Source organism: Podarcis melisellensis, assembly GCF_964234715.1.
Source record: "Podarcis melisellensis genome assembly, chromosome: 17".
In the NCBI taxonomy this organism is placed as follows: Eukaryota; Metazoa; Chordata; class Lepidosauria; order Squamata; family Lacertidae; genus Podarcis; species Podarcis melisellensis.
Window position 1 is genome coordinate 31,613,370 of NC_138534.1, and position 22,919 is coordinate 31,636,288.

The 22,919-nt window shown below is 42.9% G+C and overlaps 1 protein-coding gene across 3 annotated transcripts in view; it reads right to left on the bottom strand.

Moving 5' to 3' along the window:
- The window catches only part of GAK (cyclin G associated kinase), a 74,794-nt gene extending 51,875 nt beyond the window's left edge, over window positions 1-22,919 (bottom strand). Inside the window, exons 1-3 of one of the 3 annotated variants that reach the window (XM_081893782.1) lie at window positions 22,637-22,919; window positions 3,586-3,647; window positions 443-502 (exon numbers count right to left, since the gene is read on the bottom strand). In XM_081893782.1, the coding sequence (XP_081749908.1) occupies window positions 443-502; window positions 3,586-3,647; window positions 22,637-22,778 (264 nt within the window). In that variant the 5' untranslated portion in view covers window positions 22,779-22,919. The remainder of the gene's footprint in view (window positions 1-442; window positions 503-3,585; window positions 3,648-22,636) is intronic. The other 2 variants (XM_081893781.1, XM_081893780.1) reach the window with 2 other exon arrangements.

A 22,919-nucleotide genomic window follows, 5' to 3' on the forward strand; every position in this document is an offset into this window, starting at 1 on the left:
TGGAACACATCTTTTGCAGCCAGGTTATACAATAAAGAACAGCTCGTTCCCTTGAGAGATTACAGTCCCAAATCCATCGGAATTCCCAGCTTTCTCTGGAGGCAGGGAGCGTGCGGGCAAATCTACCGCTACAGAAACATTTCCAAGAATGTTTTAAGAAATAAGAACAGGTCACACAGCACATTTATTTTATAGTGCCTATGTGAATTGGGAAAATTAAGACAAGCCAAAATTTTAATCTGTATGCCTTCACTTAACGTGTCAGAAGAAATCCTGGTGCCACAAACAAAAAGAAGGATCATTTGTACCAAACTATGGAATTTCTGAACTACCACAGATATGATCCCTTAGACAACCTGTGACAACCAAAGACGGACATGCATAACTGTATAATTAAGGACTGCTTTACCCAAAGCGTTTCAGGTTGTCTCTAAAAGGATACCATAAAACAAACTTCTTGAATGATGGCTTTGTTCTTTTCTTCTTCATTAGATAATAATCTCTGTCAGGAAATAAAGATGTTATAGAAATGTAAAATTGTTAACAAGGCATTATGCTTTTTATGAATGGATTCCAAATATTGTTGCATTTATCCATACACAATCTGCGTTGAAAAGCGATCTGCTCATGTGTTGCTAGAGTTGCCGTATCTTCTATCCACTGATCATAGAGAGACATGGCATTATCTTTCCAATAAATTAATATCAGTCTTTTTAATGACAGCATATATTCTTATGATTTATATAATGAAAGAGACATTTCACAGCCCACACGCAAATATCAGGGACAGCCTGCCTTGCCATCTTCAACATCCATTGTGAAGCACTGGGGACAAGAAGCATGGCAGCACCAGAGACCCATCAATTGTGTTACCATTATGAAGTCACTTGCAAGAATAGTTCCAACATTTTTTTGGGGGAGGGGGAGAATCTTAGCCCAGTATAACAGTCTCCCTCAACATAACACTCTCCAAATTTTGTCAGATCACGACTCCCATCAGACACCAGCTGCATGGCTAATGGGAGTTGTAGTCCAACAACATACCAAGGGCATCCGGTTGAGGAATGTCATTTTGCATGGAAACACCTTTCAGATCTCCGCAATTCCACATGCTTGTAGTTTTGCTTGTGACCTAAAAGCTTGTGCAAGCTTAGCGCCTAGTGCAAATTCATGGGAATCTTAATTTTCACTTGGAAAGTTGCAGATTGTTACGGTTAACGACCAACTGTTGAACACATGCAAGTAATCTCTATAAGCACACTGTTTCAGAAGGCAAAGCTTAAGCACCCAGTGCTATTCGTAATCATTTCTCCTTCACAGAGAAAAAAGGGCATGCACACATACACTCATGAGCACACATGGGCTGGATTTATATCCATTTCTCCCCCTCTGGTGCAGCACCATTATGAGAAGGTCTTGGAGATCCTTCTAGAGTCTCTACAACCTTCTTATAATGACACCAGGGTCTGTTTTACAAGTTAAGAAGAGGGCTTTCCTTCACACATACATCCCAATTTTGGGCCACCAGAAGCTTGCTACCTACCCGTTATGGAGTTAATATGGCTACAAATGTCAGCATGATATGGTATCCCGTCCCACCTTCAACTTCTGACTCAGCCATGACATTCAGTGGGTGCCCTTGGACAAGTTACTGCTGCTCAGATTGATCTACCTTACAGGTCCGTTATGAAACCAAAATATCACTCAGAACCCCTTAGAGGAAGAAAGGCTTGCATGTTTTAAGAAATGTAACAAATATTATGTTTTCAACAAATCTACTCTGGGGCAGAAGTATCTCAGGCCGAAGGAACACCAGTCTCATGGTAATAGCTAACTCGTAAGTTGCTCTGAAACATTCACTAATGACAACTTTGGTCCCGGGGAGGGTGCAGGCTAAGGTTTCATGGCTTATGTATTCTTTAAGTGTTTATGTAGCATCGATGACGCTATACCCCAGAACTATCCAAATGCACCCCTCTAAGTATTTCATTGTTCAACACTCTGGAAGCATCTGGTGCAAGTTAAAGGGCTTGCAATTCATATATATCAAAAAAGCAATAAGCAAAAGCCTGAAACAAAGGTTTAACACTGAAAGCTATTCTAGGTTGTTCTGAAACAAAAGCCAATTGGAAAAAAGGGACACCATTATCCTCCTGCTATTGTTCCAGTTGAGTTTGCAAAACTATTCAAATCTCGAATGGCAAGATCCCAATGATTCTCTACAGTAGCGATGCACTAGAAAGGAAGGTGGCCTACAAACACACCGTGAAACAGGAATGCCGGCATTTGGCAAAGCAATAGTTTACTTCTCAGATGCAGCAAGAAAGTATATGAACTACTAAATCGCAGCAAAGGTCAGCCACTTAGGGCGAAGGATGCACTGCCCCCAAACCTCAGTCTGCCCTCAGCTAACCCCCACTGTCTGCCTTATTAGTTATGAACAGTCCAGGTGGCAGCAAGGCCTGTCATCTTCCTCTTCCTTAGTCTCAGCATTGCCCTTGTGTAACTTAACAAGGAGAAGGATGAGGAAGAAACTAGACTTAATTGGCTCCGCCCGTCACTGGCTTTGGCACCACCTACTGGTAGCCTCCTACTTTACTAATTGTACAAATCATTGCCACAAACATCGCCTCCGTACATGCCCTTAAAAGGTAAAGGTTGCGGCACCCATCTTGCTTTACAGGCCGAGGGAGCCGGTGTTTGTCCGCAGATAATTTTTCCAGGTCATGTGGCCAGCATGACAAAGCTGCTTCTGGTGCAACGGAACACCGAAACCACAGCAGGGCACGGAAACGCCATTTACCTGCCCGCTGGAGCAGTACCTATTTATCTACTTGCACTTTTTGGCGTGCTTTCAAACTGCTAGGTGGGCAGGAACTGGGACCGAGCAATGGGAGCTCACCCCGTCATGGGGTTTCAAACCGCTGACCTTCTGATTGGCAAGCCCAAGAGGCTCAGTGGTTTAGACCACAGCCCACCCACGTCCCATAGACACCCTTAGATTTTTTTAAAAAAAAACATACAAAGAAAGAGCCGTGCTTCCTTCCAACTAGGACATACAGCGGTACCTTGGTTCTCAAACGCCTTGGAACTCAAACAACTTGGAACCCAAACACTGCAAACCCGGAAGTGTTCAAGTTTGTGAACTTTTTTCGGAAGCCGAATGTGCTCCAATTTGAGTGCCACGCTTCTGTTTTGAGTGTTATGCTGAGGTCTGTCTGTTTTTGCTATTTATTTTGCATTTTTGTGGCTCTTTTCGTTTTGTTTTTGTGACTGTGTGGAACTCACTTCAGCTACTGATTGATTGATTGATTGATTGATTGTGTGACTGCAGTACATTGTTTATTGCTCTCATTTTATGGATCAATGGTCTCGTTAGATAGCAAAACTCATCTTAAATTGCTGTTTCAGGGGTTGTTTTTAAAAGCCTGGCACGGATGAATCCATTTTGCATTACTTTCTATGGGAAAGATTCCAAATGGATTCATTATAAGCTACGGGTATTTTCATGTTTGCTGCCTTACTGTTAACCATGTCAACAATGTAAAGACATGCATTGAGTCCCAAGAAACTGAGGATATTTACCTTTAAAGCATAATCTTTGCCACTTCCAACATCCTGAGCTTCATATACAAAAGCAAAGCCACCTAAGGAGAGAGAAAAAGAGAGATGGTGGTGAAACTTAAATGTTTCTAGTCAATTAAGGCAATCTAACACAAGCACCGAGTGATCACCCAGGAGAGGAGGCAGGATACACTGTGCCAGAAGGGGCTTGAACACGTGCAAGATGACACCTTTAATTCAAGACAAGAAACACAAACCAACAAACACACCAGCATTAAAGCTTGTATTGTTCATACCTAGGAATTGAATTAAAGAGGAACCAGCAGGAGAGTACAAATTCAGCAGGAGAGTACAGACTCCAACAGATTTGTTTTGCTTTGTTTTTGCATTTACATCCCACCTTTTTCTTCAAGGAGCTCAAGGTAGCTTTATCACTACCCTAAGGAGTCTCAAAGCGGCTAACAATCTCCTTTCCCTTCCTCCCCCACAACAAACACTCTGTGAGGTGAGTGGGGCTGAGAGACTTCAGAGAAGTGTGACTGGCCCAAGGTCACCCAGCAGCTGCATGTGGAGGAGCGGGGAAGCGAACCCGGTTCACCAGATTACGAGTCTACCGCTCTTAACCACTACACCACATTGGCTCTCAATGGTTCTCACACACACACACACCCATTTAATCCCCATAACAACCCTACAATGTAGGTAAGGCTGAGAGGCAGTTAGCTTCATAGCCAACTGGGGATTTGAATTCTGGTCTCCCAAGGTGCTAGTCCAACACTCTAACCCCAGCACCACTGAATGTCAGAAAGGAAAAACAGCCTAAACGCTGCATTGCTTATATTAACACTGCAGGATACCTCTTGAATCAGAAGATTATAAAGAGCTGAAGAAATGTCATATATTTCCAAAAATAAGGATAGAAGCTGTAGAGATGTATGTACGTGTGTGTGTGTGTCTCACAAGAGTGTGTGTGTATCTCAGAGTTTATAGTCGACAAATCACAATTAATATGAATTCATTTAGGCTCATAATATAACTGTACCAAGGGAGATATTGTGGTTTATTAAGGCTGATGTTTAAGTATGCGATCCAAATTTGCTCACAGATTACAGTAGATATAATATACAGTCGTACCTTGGATCTCGAACGGCTTAGTTGCCAAACGTTTCAGCTCCTGAACAATCAAAACCCGGAAGTGAGTGTTCCGGTCTTTGAACGCTTTTTTGGAAGCCGAATGTCCGATGGGGCTTCCGTGGCTTCCTGCAGCCAATCAGAAGCCGAGCTTTGGTTTCCAAACGTTTTGAAAGTCAAACTGACTTCCAGAACGAATTCCGTTCGATTTCCGGGGTACGACTGTACTTGTATTGCTCTGCTCTTCTTTTACACTATATGTTATTGTCTTGGAACATTTCTAACAACAACAACAACACATAAGTTACTGCTGAGCCATGATTCTTTGCCCCTGGTTTGAAGCACGAATAATCAGCCAGTGGCTTAGCTGGCACCATCAGCAAGTGTGCAAGACCTCCTGCTTGCATCTCCCTCTTGCATTGCAGGCAATACCGGTGGCAAAGCGTGGGGGAGGTACAAGGTGGTTGCCCCAGGCACAATGTTCTTAGGGGCGCAAAATTTCAACACCCATTGCTGCCTCAATACAGCTGTGCGCTTCCATCGCTGGGCTCCACTGAAAACGGCTTCTCCCTGCGAACCAGGAAGTGACCTCTCCAGACAACAAAACAGCTCTTCATTTTTTATTTACCGTATTTTTCGCTCTATAAGACGCACCAGACCATAAGACGCACCTAGTTTTTGGAGAAGGAAAACAAGAAAAAAATATATATTCTGAATATCAGAAGCCAGAACAAGAGGGATCGCTGTGCAGCGAAAGCAGCAATCCCTCTTGCTGTTCTGGCTTCTGGGATAGCTGCGCAGCCTGCATTCACTCCATAAGACGCACACACATTTCCCCTTACTTTTTAGGAGGGAAAAAGTGAGTCTTATAAAGCAAAAAATACGGTATATGGCTGTGATCTCCTGGGTGACACAGTTAGGCAGTTGAATGTGCATGTGTAGTCTGTCCATTTCCCTCCCACCCCACTCCGCATGGCCCCGGGCACTGGCAACCCACGCTATGCCACTGGCCAATACTAGAGGGTCCCTGGAAATGCATATGCACTGCAGCACACACCAGAGTGTCGAGCTTCTCTTCGAGCTAGAGCTCGATTTGTGGCATGCTAACAAAAACCTTAAGTGGGACTATTTTAAAACTGAATGCTGACAACTTGCCCTTTAAAAGCACATCACTCACAGACCAGGGAGGCTATGATTTGAGAAAGGATTCAAGAACACGATTAACTGGGCCCAGGTATTGTAATTTGCAATCATAAGCACATGATTTGTACTCTCAGGCTGCTGTGTGGGTGATTGCAAAACACGAGCTCTGAACAGAAATACGTTCCCTGTTAACAGGAAACACTCCCTGGCTGAGTCATAGGTACAACTAAGTCACAGGCAAAAGTTGCTTTGCAAAATTGCATCTTATTCCTGAATCACAGTGCTGCTTCATTTGAAACTCCAGCAGTCTCTTCGTGGAATCCTGGTGTGTTTTAGACTGGTTTATTGTGCACCAACCCAAAAACACAAATAAATAAAGTTTCAAACTCTCACAGATGGCACAGTCTTCAACTAGATTTTGTTAATTGTTTTTAGGCAATTACTGAAGACCTTGCTGCAGTCAACTTAAACTGTGGTGGCCAAATTTTTTAGTTTACTGTTGTCTTAACATTTGCTTAACATATTGTTTTAGTGCCTGATTCTTTTATCTTCTATAACTTAAGAATTTTTAGAAATTTATTTTGCTTTTCTCTAGTTTCTGTCTCAGGGTACCTTATGTTTGTTTGTTTATTTATTTATTTTGTAGAAATGTGTGCTTCACAGTGATACCAGACCTGCTTAGGACAAAACCCAAATATTATGTAGAATATATGTGCTCTCATGATCTACGGTATGTTCTCTGTTTGTTAAAGCTTGCTCGCCGTTTGGCTGGCGTTTCAAGAGATCATGGGCAAAAACCCTGCAAAAAAATTAAAGGCATGAAGTTCCTAATGCCTCAGAAGCACAGGAAGTCCGGGCCTGGAAATAAATCAAAAACCTGCCACATCACAACAATAAATAACTTAAGGCCGGAAGAAGGAAGAAAGATGTGTTCTCTTGATACTTCCACTGCCTTAAGAAATATAACTGTCATATATATATATATATATATATGCAGGTTTTGGTGTCCTCGGGTGTCTTCCCGTGTAAAAGTTGGGGTGTCTAGGCGACGTTTCGACGAGGTCTCACTCGTCATCTTCAGGCTGGTGCTTTCGGCTTCTTGTTACTGGAACAGAGCAGGATCTCAGTGTTTGAGTTCCTATAAATACTGTTGAGGGGGTGTGGTGTATAGCCTCCAATGTTCTGGGCAGAGAGGAAGTTCCCAGGCTAGTGTGCCTTTTCTTCTTTTGTTCCTTAATTACTTGAGGGATATCTTGAGTGATTTCTTGAGTGATATCCTGAGTACCACTTAGGTGGGTCATTAGGTGTGGATTAGTTGCTAAAGTCTTTGTGTCTTGACCTCTTGAACTTTGTGAAGAGTTTTTCTGAGAAGATGGCTGTACTGCACTTAGTTGTGCTCTGGCTTGGCTTCGTGTATAGGGGCGAGCTGTGGTTTTGTGGCCTGTGTCAGCCAGATCTGTGTAGGGATTGCACAGAACATTGGAGGCTATACACCACACCCCCTCAACAGTATTTATAGGAACTCAAACACTGAGATCCTGCTCTGTTCCAGTAACAAGAAGCCGAAAGCACCAGCCTGAAGATGACGAGTGAGACCTCGTCGAAACGTCGCCTAGACACCCCAACTTTTACACGGGAAGACACCCGAGGACACCAAAACCTGCATTCCTGTACCCGTGAAAATCTACGAAAGCATATATATATATATATATATATATATATATATATATATATATATGTATATATATATATATATATGATGAGTGGGGTTTTACTAAGCATTAAATTCCCATAAATGGAATAGAAGAATGACTATGTTGAATAATTGTCAAAGCCTCGAATTATTAGTGAAAATGTGCAGGGGGTTATTACTGACTGAAATCTTACAAGGTCCACCTAACTTCAACTCCCCGCCAACACCATTTCAGCTAAAACAGGCCGTGCTTCAACCTTCTAGAAACAATAGTTCAGAGACTGGCACAAAACAGGCTTTCCCTGTCCACCACGCAAAGCCAGTTTGAAATCCATATTGTGATCTCAGTTTCATAATTTCTGACCTGGCAATATATCACGAATCATGTGTTTGTGGGCTAAGCAGGGTGGGTTTGATTTAAATCAAATCAATTTAAATCAAATCGATTAAAATCACGATTTAAATCACTAGTCAGTATGACTTGATTTAAATCATTTTTTTACAGAAAGACTCATTCTGGCTGGTATAATGTTAGCATTTAAAATCAGGTGATGGTTTCATTTTTGGAATAATAATTTTTCAGAGTAGTTTTTACAGTTATATCAAAAATTGCTGATTTGATTACGCTATTAGAAATACATAGACAGATAATTATGAAATTATTGAGAGGTTTTAATAAGTTAACGGTTTCTTTTTGGACAGCTTTTCTGCTGTACTATATTGGAAGGAGAAAAATAACCATTTCCTTAACAACAATTTAAACAATTTGTTTAACTAAAACAAAAACATTATAGCATATGTATCAATGTTTGTTAACGGATGTGGTTACATTTTTTTTTTTTTTGAAAAAAACTTCAGCACAGATGAAAAACTTAAAACAAATCCTTTGGACTATACGTAACTTAAATAGAAAACTATCTGTAGAAAGATTTTTCCTCCAAAAGCAATTTATTTTACTAATCCAATTGAAATTAAAAAATAATTCGATTTAAATTAAAAAAATTATTATTTAAATTTTAAAAATCTGATTATTTTTTTTGGATTTGATTTTTTTTTAAATCATGGAATTTTTTCCACCCTGGGGCTAAGCAAAAATCACAATGTGGGAAAAACTGTGAAGCAAGCCAATGCCTCTACATAGTTACATCCTTCTTTCAAATATTGTGATATATCGATATATTGCGATGTTTAGCTGGTGATATAATGCAATGTTGAAAGCCAGGTATTGCTCAGCCCTACCCCACAATCCTGTGAGTTGAGCGCTATCACCGCCTTTGTGCATTTGAAGGAGGGCCGGCCATAAGGCTGCTTTTGGACTAAAATGAGATATCTAGATGAGGAGGAACTAGGTTTCTTTTTCTTTTTAAAATTTATTTAATCATTTTTTCAATACAAACAACAAAAACAAATACAACAAAAACCACAATCACACAATTTAACAATTCAGATTTGAGTACTGATATACCTATAACTCCACCTTTTTAACCATATTTCCTCTCCTCCCCCCCACTTCCCACCACTGTCCGCCTTATCGCTTAAATATTCCTTCCAGATTTCTTCATATTTATCCATTCTTAATTTGCGTCGACATGCAATTCGTTCGTATGTAGCTAGTCTGTCCATATTGTCAATTCATGTGCTCAATGGAATCTTTTTGCGGCTCTTCCAACTCATCCAACTCATGGCACGGTACATCCATTTATTTTTTTTACCCCTTGTAATCTTCCACGTTTCCAGTATATAATTTAGAATTCAATTCAATTCCCCTAAATAACAATTTCTTTTTATTACTCTTGCTATATATAGCCTCACCTCGCATCAAAATGATCTTATCATCGGGCAGTTAATCATCATATGTACTAAGTTCACATTTTTACTCCCCCATCTCCTGCAGTTGTCTGAATTTGCTATTTTCTTCTGGTAGAGTTTTGCTGGAGTCCAGTGGACTCTGAATATTATTTTCTGCTGAATAAGAGGAGGAACTAGGTTTCAACCAGACAGAACATCCTCCGGAGGAGGCCTCGCAAAACAAAGGTCCTATGGCTACGAATGTGAGCATCTTACATCCACCGTCCGAAATCAACAACTTCAATACTAAAGAAAGCATAACACCTTTGGTTGGCCCTCACGCAAGTTCACTTCATCAAATCTGGCCCTCTATGAAAAAAGTTTGGACACCCGTGTCCTTAGGCTGTGCCCACAATACACCTTCAAAGCACAATTTCGCCCTTAAAGAATTCTGGGCACTGGAGTTAAAGGGCGGTGGGATTTCTAATTCTGTGAGATGTAAACTACAGTTCCCAGAATTCTTTGAGGGAAAGAATGTGCTTTAAAGGGTATGGTGCTTATGCAGCCTTAGAAATTTTCATAATGCTTCTGGGCTTCCTGAGCAGAGAGGAAGAGAACAAACGTCGCCAACCAATACAGTACTTCAGCCTTCTGGCCTTGATAAAACCACACCATTTGGCATAAACCAGCTAAACCACAGCCTTACAAAGAGGGTGCCAAAACTTGCATTTAAAAGAGTGCACAAACCAGGCACAAATAGCCTCAAAAAATGTAGCTCTGTGACATTCTCATACCTACGTAAAACCGAGGAAGAGCCTGTATCACTCTCTCATACAAAGGCACACTGGGAATTGTACTGAACAGCCGGGTTTTTAAAGCCGTCAAATAAATAAATCAGGACAGAAAGTCTATAGCAATTGTCAGGTGCTGGTGTGGTTGCTCGAGAGCAAACAGGCAAGACTCTGACCTGTGTTTTCCAGGCTTTATTCTTAGTGCAAACTATTTACAGTGAAGAGCGTCGTAAGTTCATGTCTGGCTCAATCGCTAGCAGAATCTGGGAGGGGTCGGTCTTTGTACCTCCCCCAGCATAACAGTCGCGTGACTCCCAGCCTTCTCCGCCCCTCCCTGTGCCGAAACCTACTGCGCAGACTGGGCGCTGGCAAAGGGGTACTTCCCTCCTCTCCGGCTTGCTCAGGGTCAGTGTTGAGGCTCTCCCTAGCACCCCCTGGTCCCTGCACCTCCTCTCCACTGGAGGCGGGGCTTTCCTCCTCGCCGGAGGAGGAACTGCTTGGCAAGATTTTCGAAGGTTCCCTATAACACAACTGCCCTTCCACCTCTCACCTTTGAGCTGATGGCACTTCCCTGACAGCAATGTTGTTCCTTAATCAGGCTAATATAACAACTCTAGATTTAAAGCTAAAGAATCGAAACTACCTTTGGATTTAGTTTATGAGGTGTTCTAGTGACATGGTTTTCAGGTTTAATACACACATAATTTTGGCTCAAGGAGTAAGGCAGCTTGCAGTCCGAGACAGGACTAGAATGATTCCTAAAAAGATGACCTTTTCCTTGTATTACTGACCAGGATGCGAAAAGAGTCTCCACCAAAAATTGGGCATCCTCAATTCATGCATCAATAAAAACAGACACTCTGTGTGTGTGTGTGTGTGTGTGTATCCATCAACTCACAGGTTTTTTCACATCACAAATATGTTTCTCAGGTGAATCTGCCTATAGAAGCTGTTATGCAGGAGAACTGCCTTCAGAGAGTTATAATTTATAACCATGGTATTAAACTAAGGCTTTGTTCTCAGCTAACCATGGTTTGTTTGGAGTAAAACAAACCATGCTCTCCAGTTTGGATGTAACACCTAAATTGTTGCCCCCATTGGTTAACAGGAAGGAGTTAAAAAGCAGGAATGATTCTGGCATTCGCAGGAACTGGAACTAAGAATAAACTTAAGACCTTTACGTAGCTATTAATGCAATGGACAAGGGCAAGAACCTAACAAAACTGAGTACATTTGTATGCATTTATGGTTTAACATCCAGGCACCAAGCCAAAAACACAGAAAACTAGATTGTTGCAAGGTTACAGAAGCAAGGAAAATGTAGTCACAATAATCAATTCAACACCATTTCCATAAAGTAACAGAATGTAAGCTCTCTCTCAGAAGAGTTATAAAAATGAATGAGATGAAACTGTTACCCATCTTAAGACTTGAAAACAGATGTGAGAAAGAAGCTCTCTAGTTTGAAAGTGTCCCCTTGTGTCTAGCTAAAATCCAGAGACTTGTAAGAGCTGGGCATAAATTACTTCTCAGGGAACAAAACCTCTCTACGCATCTAAATCTAAACATCCACTTGGCATTTCCCCCCTTGTAGCTGAGAAATTATAATTTCACTCCTTGAGACGCCTTAAAATAAAATGCCGAAATCCTGAGAATGAACACAGGATTATTTACTAGCTTCCAAGGCTGCTGATCATTAAGTGGGAATGTTAACCACATGCAAGTGTTCCTCCCGTTCTCATACAAAGCCCTTAAACAATTCGTGCCAAAAGATACTGAAAGTTGTCTTGTGTTCAGAAGCACTGCTGTTCCATTCCATACAAAAGCTCTAAAGCTTTAAGCCGGCCAATTTGACAAGACTGCAGTGAGCTTTATAATTGACTCCTCTGCTTAAGACTGTCTTGCAGCTTGGTATGTTTATACGCCCTCCATAAAAACCACCATTGCGAATGGTTGAGCAGTTTAATAGTTTTTGTTTATATTTCATTTCACTACCTGCCCTGCAAAAAGGAAAGCAGGCAGCTAAGAATTAGTTAGATCAGAAGCTACTTAAACCTACTATTGTGTATCTTCCCAGGAATCTGGGGTAGTGGATGGGTGGGTGGGAGAATTTATTTATTTTTTTCAAAACAATACAAATTATTCTCACGGGAAAAGGGAAGCTACTTGAACAGGGCTCAGAACAGCTTGGAGGTTACTTCATACATATCCTTAAATCCACTCACGGAACAGCATTGTTTTAATGGCTTCTTCTCTGCGTTTTGTGTCATCACCACAAGACAAATTTTCTGGTCCCCTAATGTAATAAGGTGGGACACAGGTGGCGCTGTGGGTTAAAGCCTCAGCGCCTAGGACTTGCTGATCGAAAGGTCGGCGGTTCGAATCCCTGCTGCGGGGTGCGCTCCCGCTGCTCGGTCCCAGCGCCTGCCAACCTAGCAGTTCGAAAGCACCTCCGGGTGCAAGTAGATAAATAGGGACCGCTTACCAGCGGGAAGGTAAATGGCGTTTCCGTGTGCAGCTCTGGCTCGCCAGAGCAGCGATGTCACACTGGCCATGTGACCCGGAAGTGTCTCCGGACAGCGCTGGCCCCTGGCCTCTTAAGTGAGATGGGCGCACAACCCCAGAGTCTGTCAAGACTGGCCCGTACGGGCAGGGGTACCTTTACCTTTACCTTTTAATGTAATAAGGGACGCAGGTGGTGCTGTGGGTTAAACCACAGAGCCTAGGACTTGCCAATCAGAAGGTCGGCGGTTCGAATCCCCGTGACGGAGTGAGCTCCCGTTGCTTGGTCCCTGCTCCTGCCAACCTAGCAGTTCGAAAGCACGTCAAAGTGCAAGTAGATAAATAGGTACCGCTCCGGTGGGAAAGTAAATGGCGTTTCCATGCGCTGCTCTGGTTCGCCAGAAGCAGCTTAGTCATGCTGGCCACATGGCCCGGAAGTTGTACACCGGCTGCCTCAGCCAATAAAGCAAGATGAGCGCCGCAACCCCAGAGTCGGTCACGACTGGACCTAATGGTCAGGGGTCCCTTTACCTTTACCTAATGTTCACATAAACAGATTGCAATGGTTTGTGAGGACAGTGTTAGAAACTCATAATGTAGAAACTACATTATTCCTCACTGTTATTCAAAGGCACTTCAGATTCCAACATTTTTTTAGTATGCCAAGAAGCTTAAAACTGAAGAATGTGGATATATAAAGAGGCTTAGGTAAAACAGTTTAAACTAATACTTCTTATTCAAGCAAGCGTTCAAGTTCGGTCTAATGCAACAAGCCAACACCAAGAACACTGCAATGTGGGGTCTATGCTATTTAAATTATTTTGCTGGCAACTTCCTCCCCAATGAATAATTCCAATTCCTTTCCCAAGTATCTATTGGGCTGGGATGCAGTTGTTAATAATAATAATAATAATAATAATAATAATAATAATAATAATAATAATTTATTTATACCCCGCCCATCTGGCTGGGCTTCCCCAGCCACTCTGGGCTGCTTCCCAAAAAATATTAAAATACTGTAATACATCAAACATTAAAAGCTTCCCTAAGCAGTGCTGCCTTCAGATGTCTTCTAAAAGTCTGGTAGTTGTTGTTCTCTTTGACATCTGGTGGGAGGGCGTTACAGAAAGATTACAGAAAGTTACAGAAAGATTCATATTGCTATTGTAAAGATTCTCTATTGTAGAGAAAGCATCACAGCTCAAAGGTTCTAGGGTCCGTAAAAGAGGCCATAATAGTGTACAAATTTCAAAAAGTCTCAGACATACACAAATCCAAGACAGCTGTTTCAAAAAAGACACTTTACCCCCATTCTGCAGAGACTGTGGGCTTCTGTCAAGTTTAAGTGCTCCTAGATGGTTAGCGCAATCTGAATTCTCTACTTCATATAATGATAGAATTTGGGACCTCCCATTAAAAAAAAAGAATGTTGTGAATATTTGCTGATCCTAAACCTATTTTACACAACTCGTAACTAGCTTGTGGAAATTATAGCCACAGTATTTGCTAACTACCATTAGCGGAGAATTAAATTTTCAATAAAAAATATGTTTAAAAAATAATACAAATTCACAGAAACAAGCCTGTGACAGACATATCCACCATGACTGCTAATTGGGGCATATAGGATGAGAAATGTGTAGCTCTGGACATGAGAGGCAGTTGAATAATCAATAGTGGATAGCAATTGCCCAATTCATGAGCTTCCCAAAAGCATCTGGCTGCAAATCACTGCAAACTTGATGCTTCAATGGACTTTGACAGGCAGAAAAAGGAGCACTTGCTAACAAACCAGATTCCAGAGGGCATATTAAGGTCTAGATTTCTATGGCACACTGGCTTGCTATTGCAATCCACTCTGCTGTGTCTTCCACTGTAGTTCCTTGACATCTTATACATCACCGGAAGGATGAAATGCACTATCATTTAGGCATACTTCACTAATTGCTGTGTTCCTGGCACACCTTACTGTCCTAGTCACATCCTTTGAAGCCTGGCCCACTAGGGCATTTGCATATCAAGAATCAATTCCCTCCTCCTGGACAGAGCCTTAAAACATTCTCTACCAGTCAACTTCCTGCCTTTTCTCTTTTAAGATTGGAAAAATATCCACTTGCAATGTGAACACCAGGTACTTGGTAAAGCTTCAGGATTTCTGAGATAATGAGAAACAAGAGTTCTTAGAACTTCGAAAAATTACTAGATTCTGACAGCAGCAGTCAGATCTAAGTTTCTAAAAGCATAACCAAATTAAACTCATCTGTGTGTATGGGGAGTGTTACACCACTTTAATAATAATATTTTTTCTCCAAAGAATCTTGGGAATTTGTGATGGAAATTGCTTGAAGGAAGGAAGACTCAAAGCAGAGATATGTTTAAAATTACAGCCTAAGTGTAGGGAAAACTTTTGGTCCTATGGACTTCAGATGAAGGGTGGAATAATAATAATAATAATAATAATAATAATAATAATAATAATAATAATAATAATAATAATTAGTGCCAAACTCCCATCAGCCCCAGACAACATGGCCAATGGTCAGGGATGGTGGGAGTTGAGATCTGTAGTTTAGGAACATCTGAAAAGCTGCAGGTCTCCAACCTCTGTTGCTTTCCTACTCAGTTCAATGCCCTTTTCTACCAATTTCCTCCTCTGAATTTTTGTCCATATCTTTCCAAGACTTTGTTGTTGTCGTTTAGTCGTGTCTGACTCTTTGTGACTCCTGGACCAGAGCATGCCAGGCACTCCTGTCTTCCACCGCCTCCAGCAGTTTGGTCAGGCTCATGCTGGTAGCTTCGAGAACCCTATCCAACCATCTCGTCCTCTGTTGTCCCCTTCTCCTTGTGCCCTCCATCTTTCCAAACATCAGGGTCTTTTCCAGGGAGTCTTCTCTTCTCATGAGGTGGCCAAAGTATTGGAGCCTCAGCTTCACGATCTGTCCTTCCAGTGAGCACTCAGGGCTGATTTCCTTAAGAATGGATAGGTTTGATGTTCTTGCAGTCCATGGGACTCTCAAGAGTCTCCTCCAACACCATAATTCAAAAGCATCAATTCTTCGGCGATCAGCCTTCTTTATGGTCCAGCTCTCACTTCCATACATCACTACTGGGAAAACCATAGCTTTAACTATACAGACCTTAGTTGGCAAGGTGATGTCTCTGCTCCCCCCCCCCCCAGACTTAGTGGAAGGCAATTACAGCTACATGAAAGCATCAACATTTCATAGGGCTTCCCTAAAAGATCTGGAGATGGAAAGAGGCAATAACTTCTCAGAACTCATCAGTAAGATAGCAAGCCAAACAGCTTGACACAAATTGCGAGTCAGAGATATAGCAGACCACTGATACTTCTTAGGAACCCCAACACACTGGTCTCAATGAACCCACATAGCTTGAGGGAATGTTTTAAAACACCACCCTGTCCACAATGAAGCTGTATCTAAAGACAAATGAACACAAGCACCCTTCTCGCTTCTGATTCCTCTCCTTTCTGTGACAGTCTTAATCATGGTTAAAGAGTTACATCTGCATCAACCTTACCAATGGTTAACTAACATTAACCAGCATTCCATGGTAACCACAGTTTGTCTAAGAGAATATGGCCATGGTCATCGTGGAGAAAGGGAAGGGGAATCAGAAAGCATAAGAGGGGCCTGGGAAGTAAAGAGACAAAACATCTGGCCAGCTCAAAGGATGGAGACCAGAAGCATTACATCTGCATTGTGCCTATTTGAACTTTCCAAAATGAAACCCAATGATAACTACCACAGTAACTCACCATAGAGTTAGCAGGGGTGAGACTTTTTTATATTCTCCATTGCTGATTTTTAAAATGTAGCCCTTTTATAAAATGTGCTGTCCGGGGACTGCTATCAGACCAGGGGAGGGGGACAGGGGAATACAGAGAGCCTCCGATGCTTCTGAGGAGCAGCTCCTCATCCAGCGGTGGGGAAATCCACGCTTTCAGTGGAGCAGAAGGAGGTAGCCAAGCGAGGGGAGGGCTTGAAGATGCTATTGAGAGCCCAAGCACATCTAGCCCGGCCAGCCAGGAAACAGACATGCCGTTTCCGTCGCTCAGCTTGAACAGAGGGGTGAAACGAAAGGAGGGGAGGCGGAGATTTGGGGTGTCTAAGTTCTTATTTTGGGGGAGAAACCGGAAGGGGCCACTCCCAGAACCTGCAAGTTACTGAGACGGACATGAACTTTGGGGTTCTGCACTGTAAATAGTTTGAACCAATAAAACCTGTAAAAGACAGGTCGGAGTCCTGCCTGATTACTCACAAGCAACCACCACCAGCACCTGACATGTGCAAGCCCCTATTTCCAAGGAATATTTTAACAGCTGCTCTCCCCCAGGGAAATTTGCCTGGCACCTTCATTATACACCTTTAGGCACCAGGCAAAAAGGTTCCTTTTTAACCAGGCCTTTGGTTGATCTGATTTACATCTTATGCCCTTTTAAAATGTATTGGGGGGACTATTGGGTTCTTGTTTAGTTTTTATTAAGTATTTTGTGGTTTTATGTCTTGATTTTATTCTGTGAACCACCCTGAGTATAGAGCGGTATATAAATTCAATTAACAACAACAACAACAATAACAACAACAAATCAAACCAGAGACAATTCAGTTGGTGTGCTAGCTCTTGCATGAATTATAGAAGTTTTGTGGAGGGTTTTTTTTTATAAAAAAAACCTCCATTTTTTTGCATTCTACTTTTTAAGATTTCCTAACTGCAATGTTAAGAGGATCGTGTCAGCTACTTCTCTAAATAAGCCATTTTCCAAATGGCAAGCATAATTATTCCTCTGGCTGCGATACTGGGATGGGGAGCAGCAGCTCAAACAGCTCTGCCAGAAGAAATAATGTCTTTCAGTCTTCTTATCTTGTCACGTCACATCTGAAAGAGTGACACTGACAAGCTGACATTCACACCCAACCTTTATGCTCATGACTCACCATTATTTCGATAACTTTAGCACGGCTCTACACCTGACACACAACAAAATCATAGAACCCTGGGCGTTTTCACTTTATACCACGGGTAGAGGAACCTAAATACACATGTGAAGCTTCCTACATTCAATAAATTATTATATCAAAGATAGAGCTATCCTAAGCCTCTCTCCCTCGTGGGCTATCTTATTGGATGCAAGCAGTTTCTATGTGGGAGATCATTCAAACAGCATGTCAGAAAACTAAGACAGACCAAAACACTGCAAGAAATGTTGTGCTGCACCAGCCATATTCTGCATTTAATTCTTTATTAAAGAAAATCAGTGAGCTCTCAGCTAACCCCGTTCCTCCTGAGAGCCAGTGTGGTGTAGTGGTTAAGAGCGGTAGTCTCGTAATCTGGGGAACCGGGTTCGCGTCTCCGCTCCTCCACATGCAGCTGCTGGGCGACCTTGGGCCAGTCACACTTCTGTGAAGTCTCTCAGCCCCACTCACCTCACAGAGTGTTTGTTGTGGGGGAGGAAGGGAAAGGAGAATGTTAGCCGCTTTGAGACTCCTTAAAGGGAGTGAAAGGCGGGATATCAAATCCAAACTCTTCTTCTTCTCACAGTAACACCCTTCTTTTTCACTTGTAGAAAGGGGGCCAACTGCCCACTTTTACAATGAATAAGCTGTATTGTAGGATGATAGTACCATTTCACCCCAGTGTCTATTTTTCACTCATCTGCCTGCCACCCAACCTGTTGCACTTGCTCAGACATATCTGCATAATTGCCTACAATCCCTAAAGTGATGCTGTGGTTAAATGCAGACTTAACCTGCTATACAAAACACAAAGAGAACTGTGCAAAGTGGTATGATTTCCAACACATTTCAAAAAAATGCTTTATCACAGGGAAAGTGCAAGGTGGTCCTGAAATAACATTTTTGCATTTGCTTTGGGGTGCTGCAACGCAACAGTTTGTTCCAAGCGTGTTTTTTTATTAAGAAATGTAGGCATTTCCTTCCATTATAAAAAGAGTTTTCTAAACGCCCTGGGAATCGCACTAACGCACAGCTATCTTGTGCGACTGTTGCCTTTTGTGAAACTGAGTCTCTGTCTTTGGGTCTTTACAATCTGAAAATAAGTTATGAATGAAACAGTGAACGAACATTTTATCACAATTTGGGTGAAAATTGGAGCAAGTGAACAGGTATAGACACTTTGGGGGAGACTTGCAAATCTCCAGGGTGCCATCTGCCCATTCTTGTTCCAAGGTGTATATACACAGTTCTGGTGGAGCAATCAGCCAGGCATATGGAACTTCAATAATAACCTGCATGAATTGAAAGGGCATCACAAGCTACACCCAACACACACCTGTGGCTTTGCACTGTAAGATAAGATCAGTAGTGGAGGGAAAGACAGTTCACCATTACGAATCTTCCCATCAATGGATCCCTCATACACTTACAGATAACCCCTGAATTCCCTGGAAGCCACTGAATTATGAAACTGACATTTCCCAATTTATGTTTGTTTCTGTAGTAGAGCCTGGTTTCTCAGAACAGGACTGAAGCTTCTAACAGAATTGCTATGCAACTTTTCCAGGAAGAGCAAACCAAAGGGAAAAGGGACCCAAAAGCTGGACAAATACCTACAAAATAAGTCTAAATATTCTAAAGGCGCATGTCTTAACATATGACTATCATGTGAACTAGCGTGACTGCGGTATAAAGGCACGCTTTCCTTTGTATATGCCTTTCTTTAGAAGGACATCTCAGTTTTTAGTGTCCTAGTTAAAAATCAAAGACAAGAGAGCAAGAACTTCAATGTCAGATTAGAAATCTGACACCACTCTTATTTATTCACTTCTGCTTTAGTCCAGTCTAATTCGGATCGGGAAACATACCTATTATCAACAAAAGCAAAACTGACTTTCAAAACTGCAAACTGCCAAACTTATGAAACATAAATCACCCCCAGGAGAGTGAGAGATAGTCACATGAACGAAGTGTCTTCTACAGACACTGCATATGTGTATTCAAAACCACTTCTGGAAGAATATCCCTGTCTGCATTGGAATGCTCACTGGGTCCTTGTTGAACAGGTTTGATCTATTTTGACACAAATGAGAATGAGAACCTGCATCTAGTCACATGAAGCTAGAGAGATCTCACATTGCCTTTGCCTACAACTTGACCAGAAGCAATGCTTCTGCTGTGCGAAGGGCAAAATATACGGTTTGCGCTAGAATGCTTGCAAAGTGGCACCAGCCGTCTTCAACATCATTAATAGTTAACTGACACTTCTCCTGCTTAAGAGTCCGAGACACTTGGCTCAGTTCACTTTTACAGGGCTATCTTCACAAATCTATGCCCAAACGCACAAGCAGGCAACCTGACCAGCAGCGCAGATTACACCGTAGAGTTTATCCAGATATTTAAAGCTTGCTCCAACCACGTATTATCCTTTGTCGGGTTGTTCTGTTCAAGCTGGCAGAAAGGTAACAGTACAGGGTCTCTTCTAGGTATAATGGAGGTGAGGATCACCTTTGTCCTTTTTATTTTTTTTTAAAGCAGCAAGAGAAGACAGAAGCAAAGAGGTACTGGAAAGAAAGACCAGCGAGTTTCTGAAAAACTTAATAAAAAAAAGAAGCATTTGTGAACCAGTGAAAGATGCCAACCTTGCTTGCGTACTTTTTAGTGGAGGGTATTGCCATATTTAAATAGCGAGAGCCAAGCCTTTAAAATGCAAATTTTTAAACTTCGAAACTGGCAGAACATGGACAGCAGGGAGAAGAGTTGTATCATGAGTCACTTATGATGTCACAGTCATCCAGAAGGAAATTGCAATGCAAACATGCCCCACAGCATTCGCTATCAAAACCAACACGCTTGTGGGAAGAAACAAAACATCCAGTTTCCCCCAACATGAATAAAAGCACTTCAGGAAACTATGACATCTCTGCAACCTAACCACTACCTTCAGGGAAGAAGTCTGCAGCTAACCATCCTGTATATACATTTACACAGGGACAAACACAAAACTGAGTTAATTATTCAGGAGACCTCCAATTCAGAGAGAGCTAGGTTCACAGTTGCTACTACCAACACTGAAACAGAAACAGCAATGCTACGGGGTGACACAGATGCTGTATAACATGGGTCGACAAACTAAGGCCCGTGGGCCAGATCAGGCCCAATTGCCTTCTGGATCCGGCCCGTAGATGGTCCGGGAATCGCCATGTGGATCACCAGTGGGCGGGCATTCTTTCCCTCTCCTTCCTTCTCCCTCGCAGGTGGCAGTGGCAGCACCTCCTCCCTCCCGGCTTTTCCCCACCCTGCCAGCAGTAGTAGCACTCGAGCGGCTGCCATTTAAAGCAGCCCCTCTCCGAAGTCCTTTCACGCACCACTCATCATCCCGTCACCCCCTGCTGCTGGCAAAGACATAGGTAAGCAGTCACCGGGGCTCGTGGTGCTCTTAAGTCAGTCCCCCCCCAAAAAAATAGTCTGGCCCCCCACAAGGTCTGAGGGACAGTGGACCGGCTCCCGGCTGAAAACATTTGCTGACCCCTGCTTTATGTCACCACAAACGTAAGAGGAAGGGTTTACAGGCGGCTTTTGCCCCTCTATAGGTGTAGGGAAACACATGCATCTGACATACATGTTAAAGTTATTCATATGCTTTACATGCTATACGCATTTGGGTTTGGAAGTCCCAGCACGCAGAAGCTTCCAGACGTGTAGACATGACACTTATCCTGTGTGCATATTGCATGCAAGCTTCTGAATGTTGTATCTTCCAAACCCAAACACATCACTTGTACATGGAGACTTGTTAATAAACGTACCTCGCAAGACGAATGCCTCGTAAGACGAAAAACTCGCAAGACGAAAGAGTTTTTCGTTTTTTGAGTTGCTTCGCAAGATGATTTTCCCTATGGGCTTGCTTCGCAAGACGAAAACGTCTTGAGAGTTTGTTTCCTTTTTCTTAAAACCGTTAATACCCAGGGAATCCGTGCTTCGCACGATGAAAAAATCGCAAGACGAAACAACTCACAGAACGAATTGATTTCGTCTTGCGAGGCACCACTGTAGCTCCAAATTGCACCAGTGATGTTCTATGTTAGCTAAGCTAAACCAACCCCAGTATCTAGGGCCCTCTCTTCACTTTACTCACAACCATTCAACAGGGGTTGGGGGATCTACCGCATAACTATCCTAGTTGGTATGATTCAGTCTGTCTTCAACAGCAACATGAAGCACACAAATAGCCAACTTTCCCCCAGTGTTTAGCTCCATGCAGCAAAAGCTTTGCCAGATACAGTTCTTGTCAAACAGCTCCTGGAGACAGAGGAGTCCTGGCCAGAAAAAATAAGTTGGAGCTCTGTAAAACAGTAACAGCTCCTTAATAATGGAAATGGGCAGGCAAATTCCAGAAGAGAATTAAGCTGTTATAATTAAGTTGTCAGGGAATTAAGTTGTAATACGTTGACACCAAACAACTGATAGAAAATTGCCACCTTCCTTACTGGGCCCTGATCCTAGCCAGATGAGACTCTGCCCACCATTTTACGTCCCTGCTGGGAAGAGTTTCGGCCACTGAACATTGGCGCTTTTGTGAGTGGCGCTTACCAGCCCTACCTTCCTGCACCTGCAAGACCCTCCTTCCCTTTTACTTTCCATTCCTGCCAAACTTTAGATTCGCAGCCTGCTGGGAGGGCCTGTTTCCTTCTCCATTAGTGTACAGTGCCTGGTTTTATTATTATAATTATTGAGCAGGAAAAAAACAGGAAGAGAAAGGTAACAAAGCAGGTGTGGGAGTTGACTTACTTCTTAAACTATTGATTTTACTGTTTGTTTTTCACCGATTTCCTGCCTTAGGTTGGGTATTTCTAAGGCGTTCACTGCAATTAATAAAATGAGGAGTGGGAGGGAGAGAGAGAAGAAGAAGAGGCTGTTGAAGAGGGAAAGGGGTGGAGGGAAAGGGGGTGCCGAGAAGGCACCTGGGGGTCACCGCCTCACTCTGCCCCCCAGATCGCCCCCCTGCGCCCCCGAAGGGCTCCCCCCGCCCCGCCTCGCCCGCCCACCTTCGGCGATGACCTTCTTGATCCGCAGCTTCATCTCGCCCATCTCCACCACCTGCCCCACGAAGTCGTTCTGGTCCCGGCTGGCGGCCCCCAAGGAGCCGGGCCCCGCCAGGAACTCCAGCGCCGACTGCAGCAGCGACATGGCCAACTCCGCCCGGCGCAGCAGCAGCAGCAGCCGGGGACTGGCGCTCCCAGGACCAAGCAGATCGCCAGGCCGGTTCCTTCGGCCGCTCCCGCTCCTGCCGCTTCACGAGCGCCAATCCTGACCCTCCGCGGCCACCGT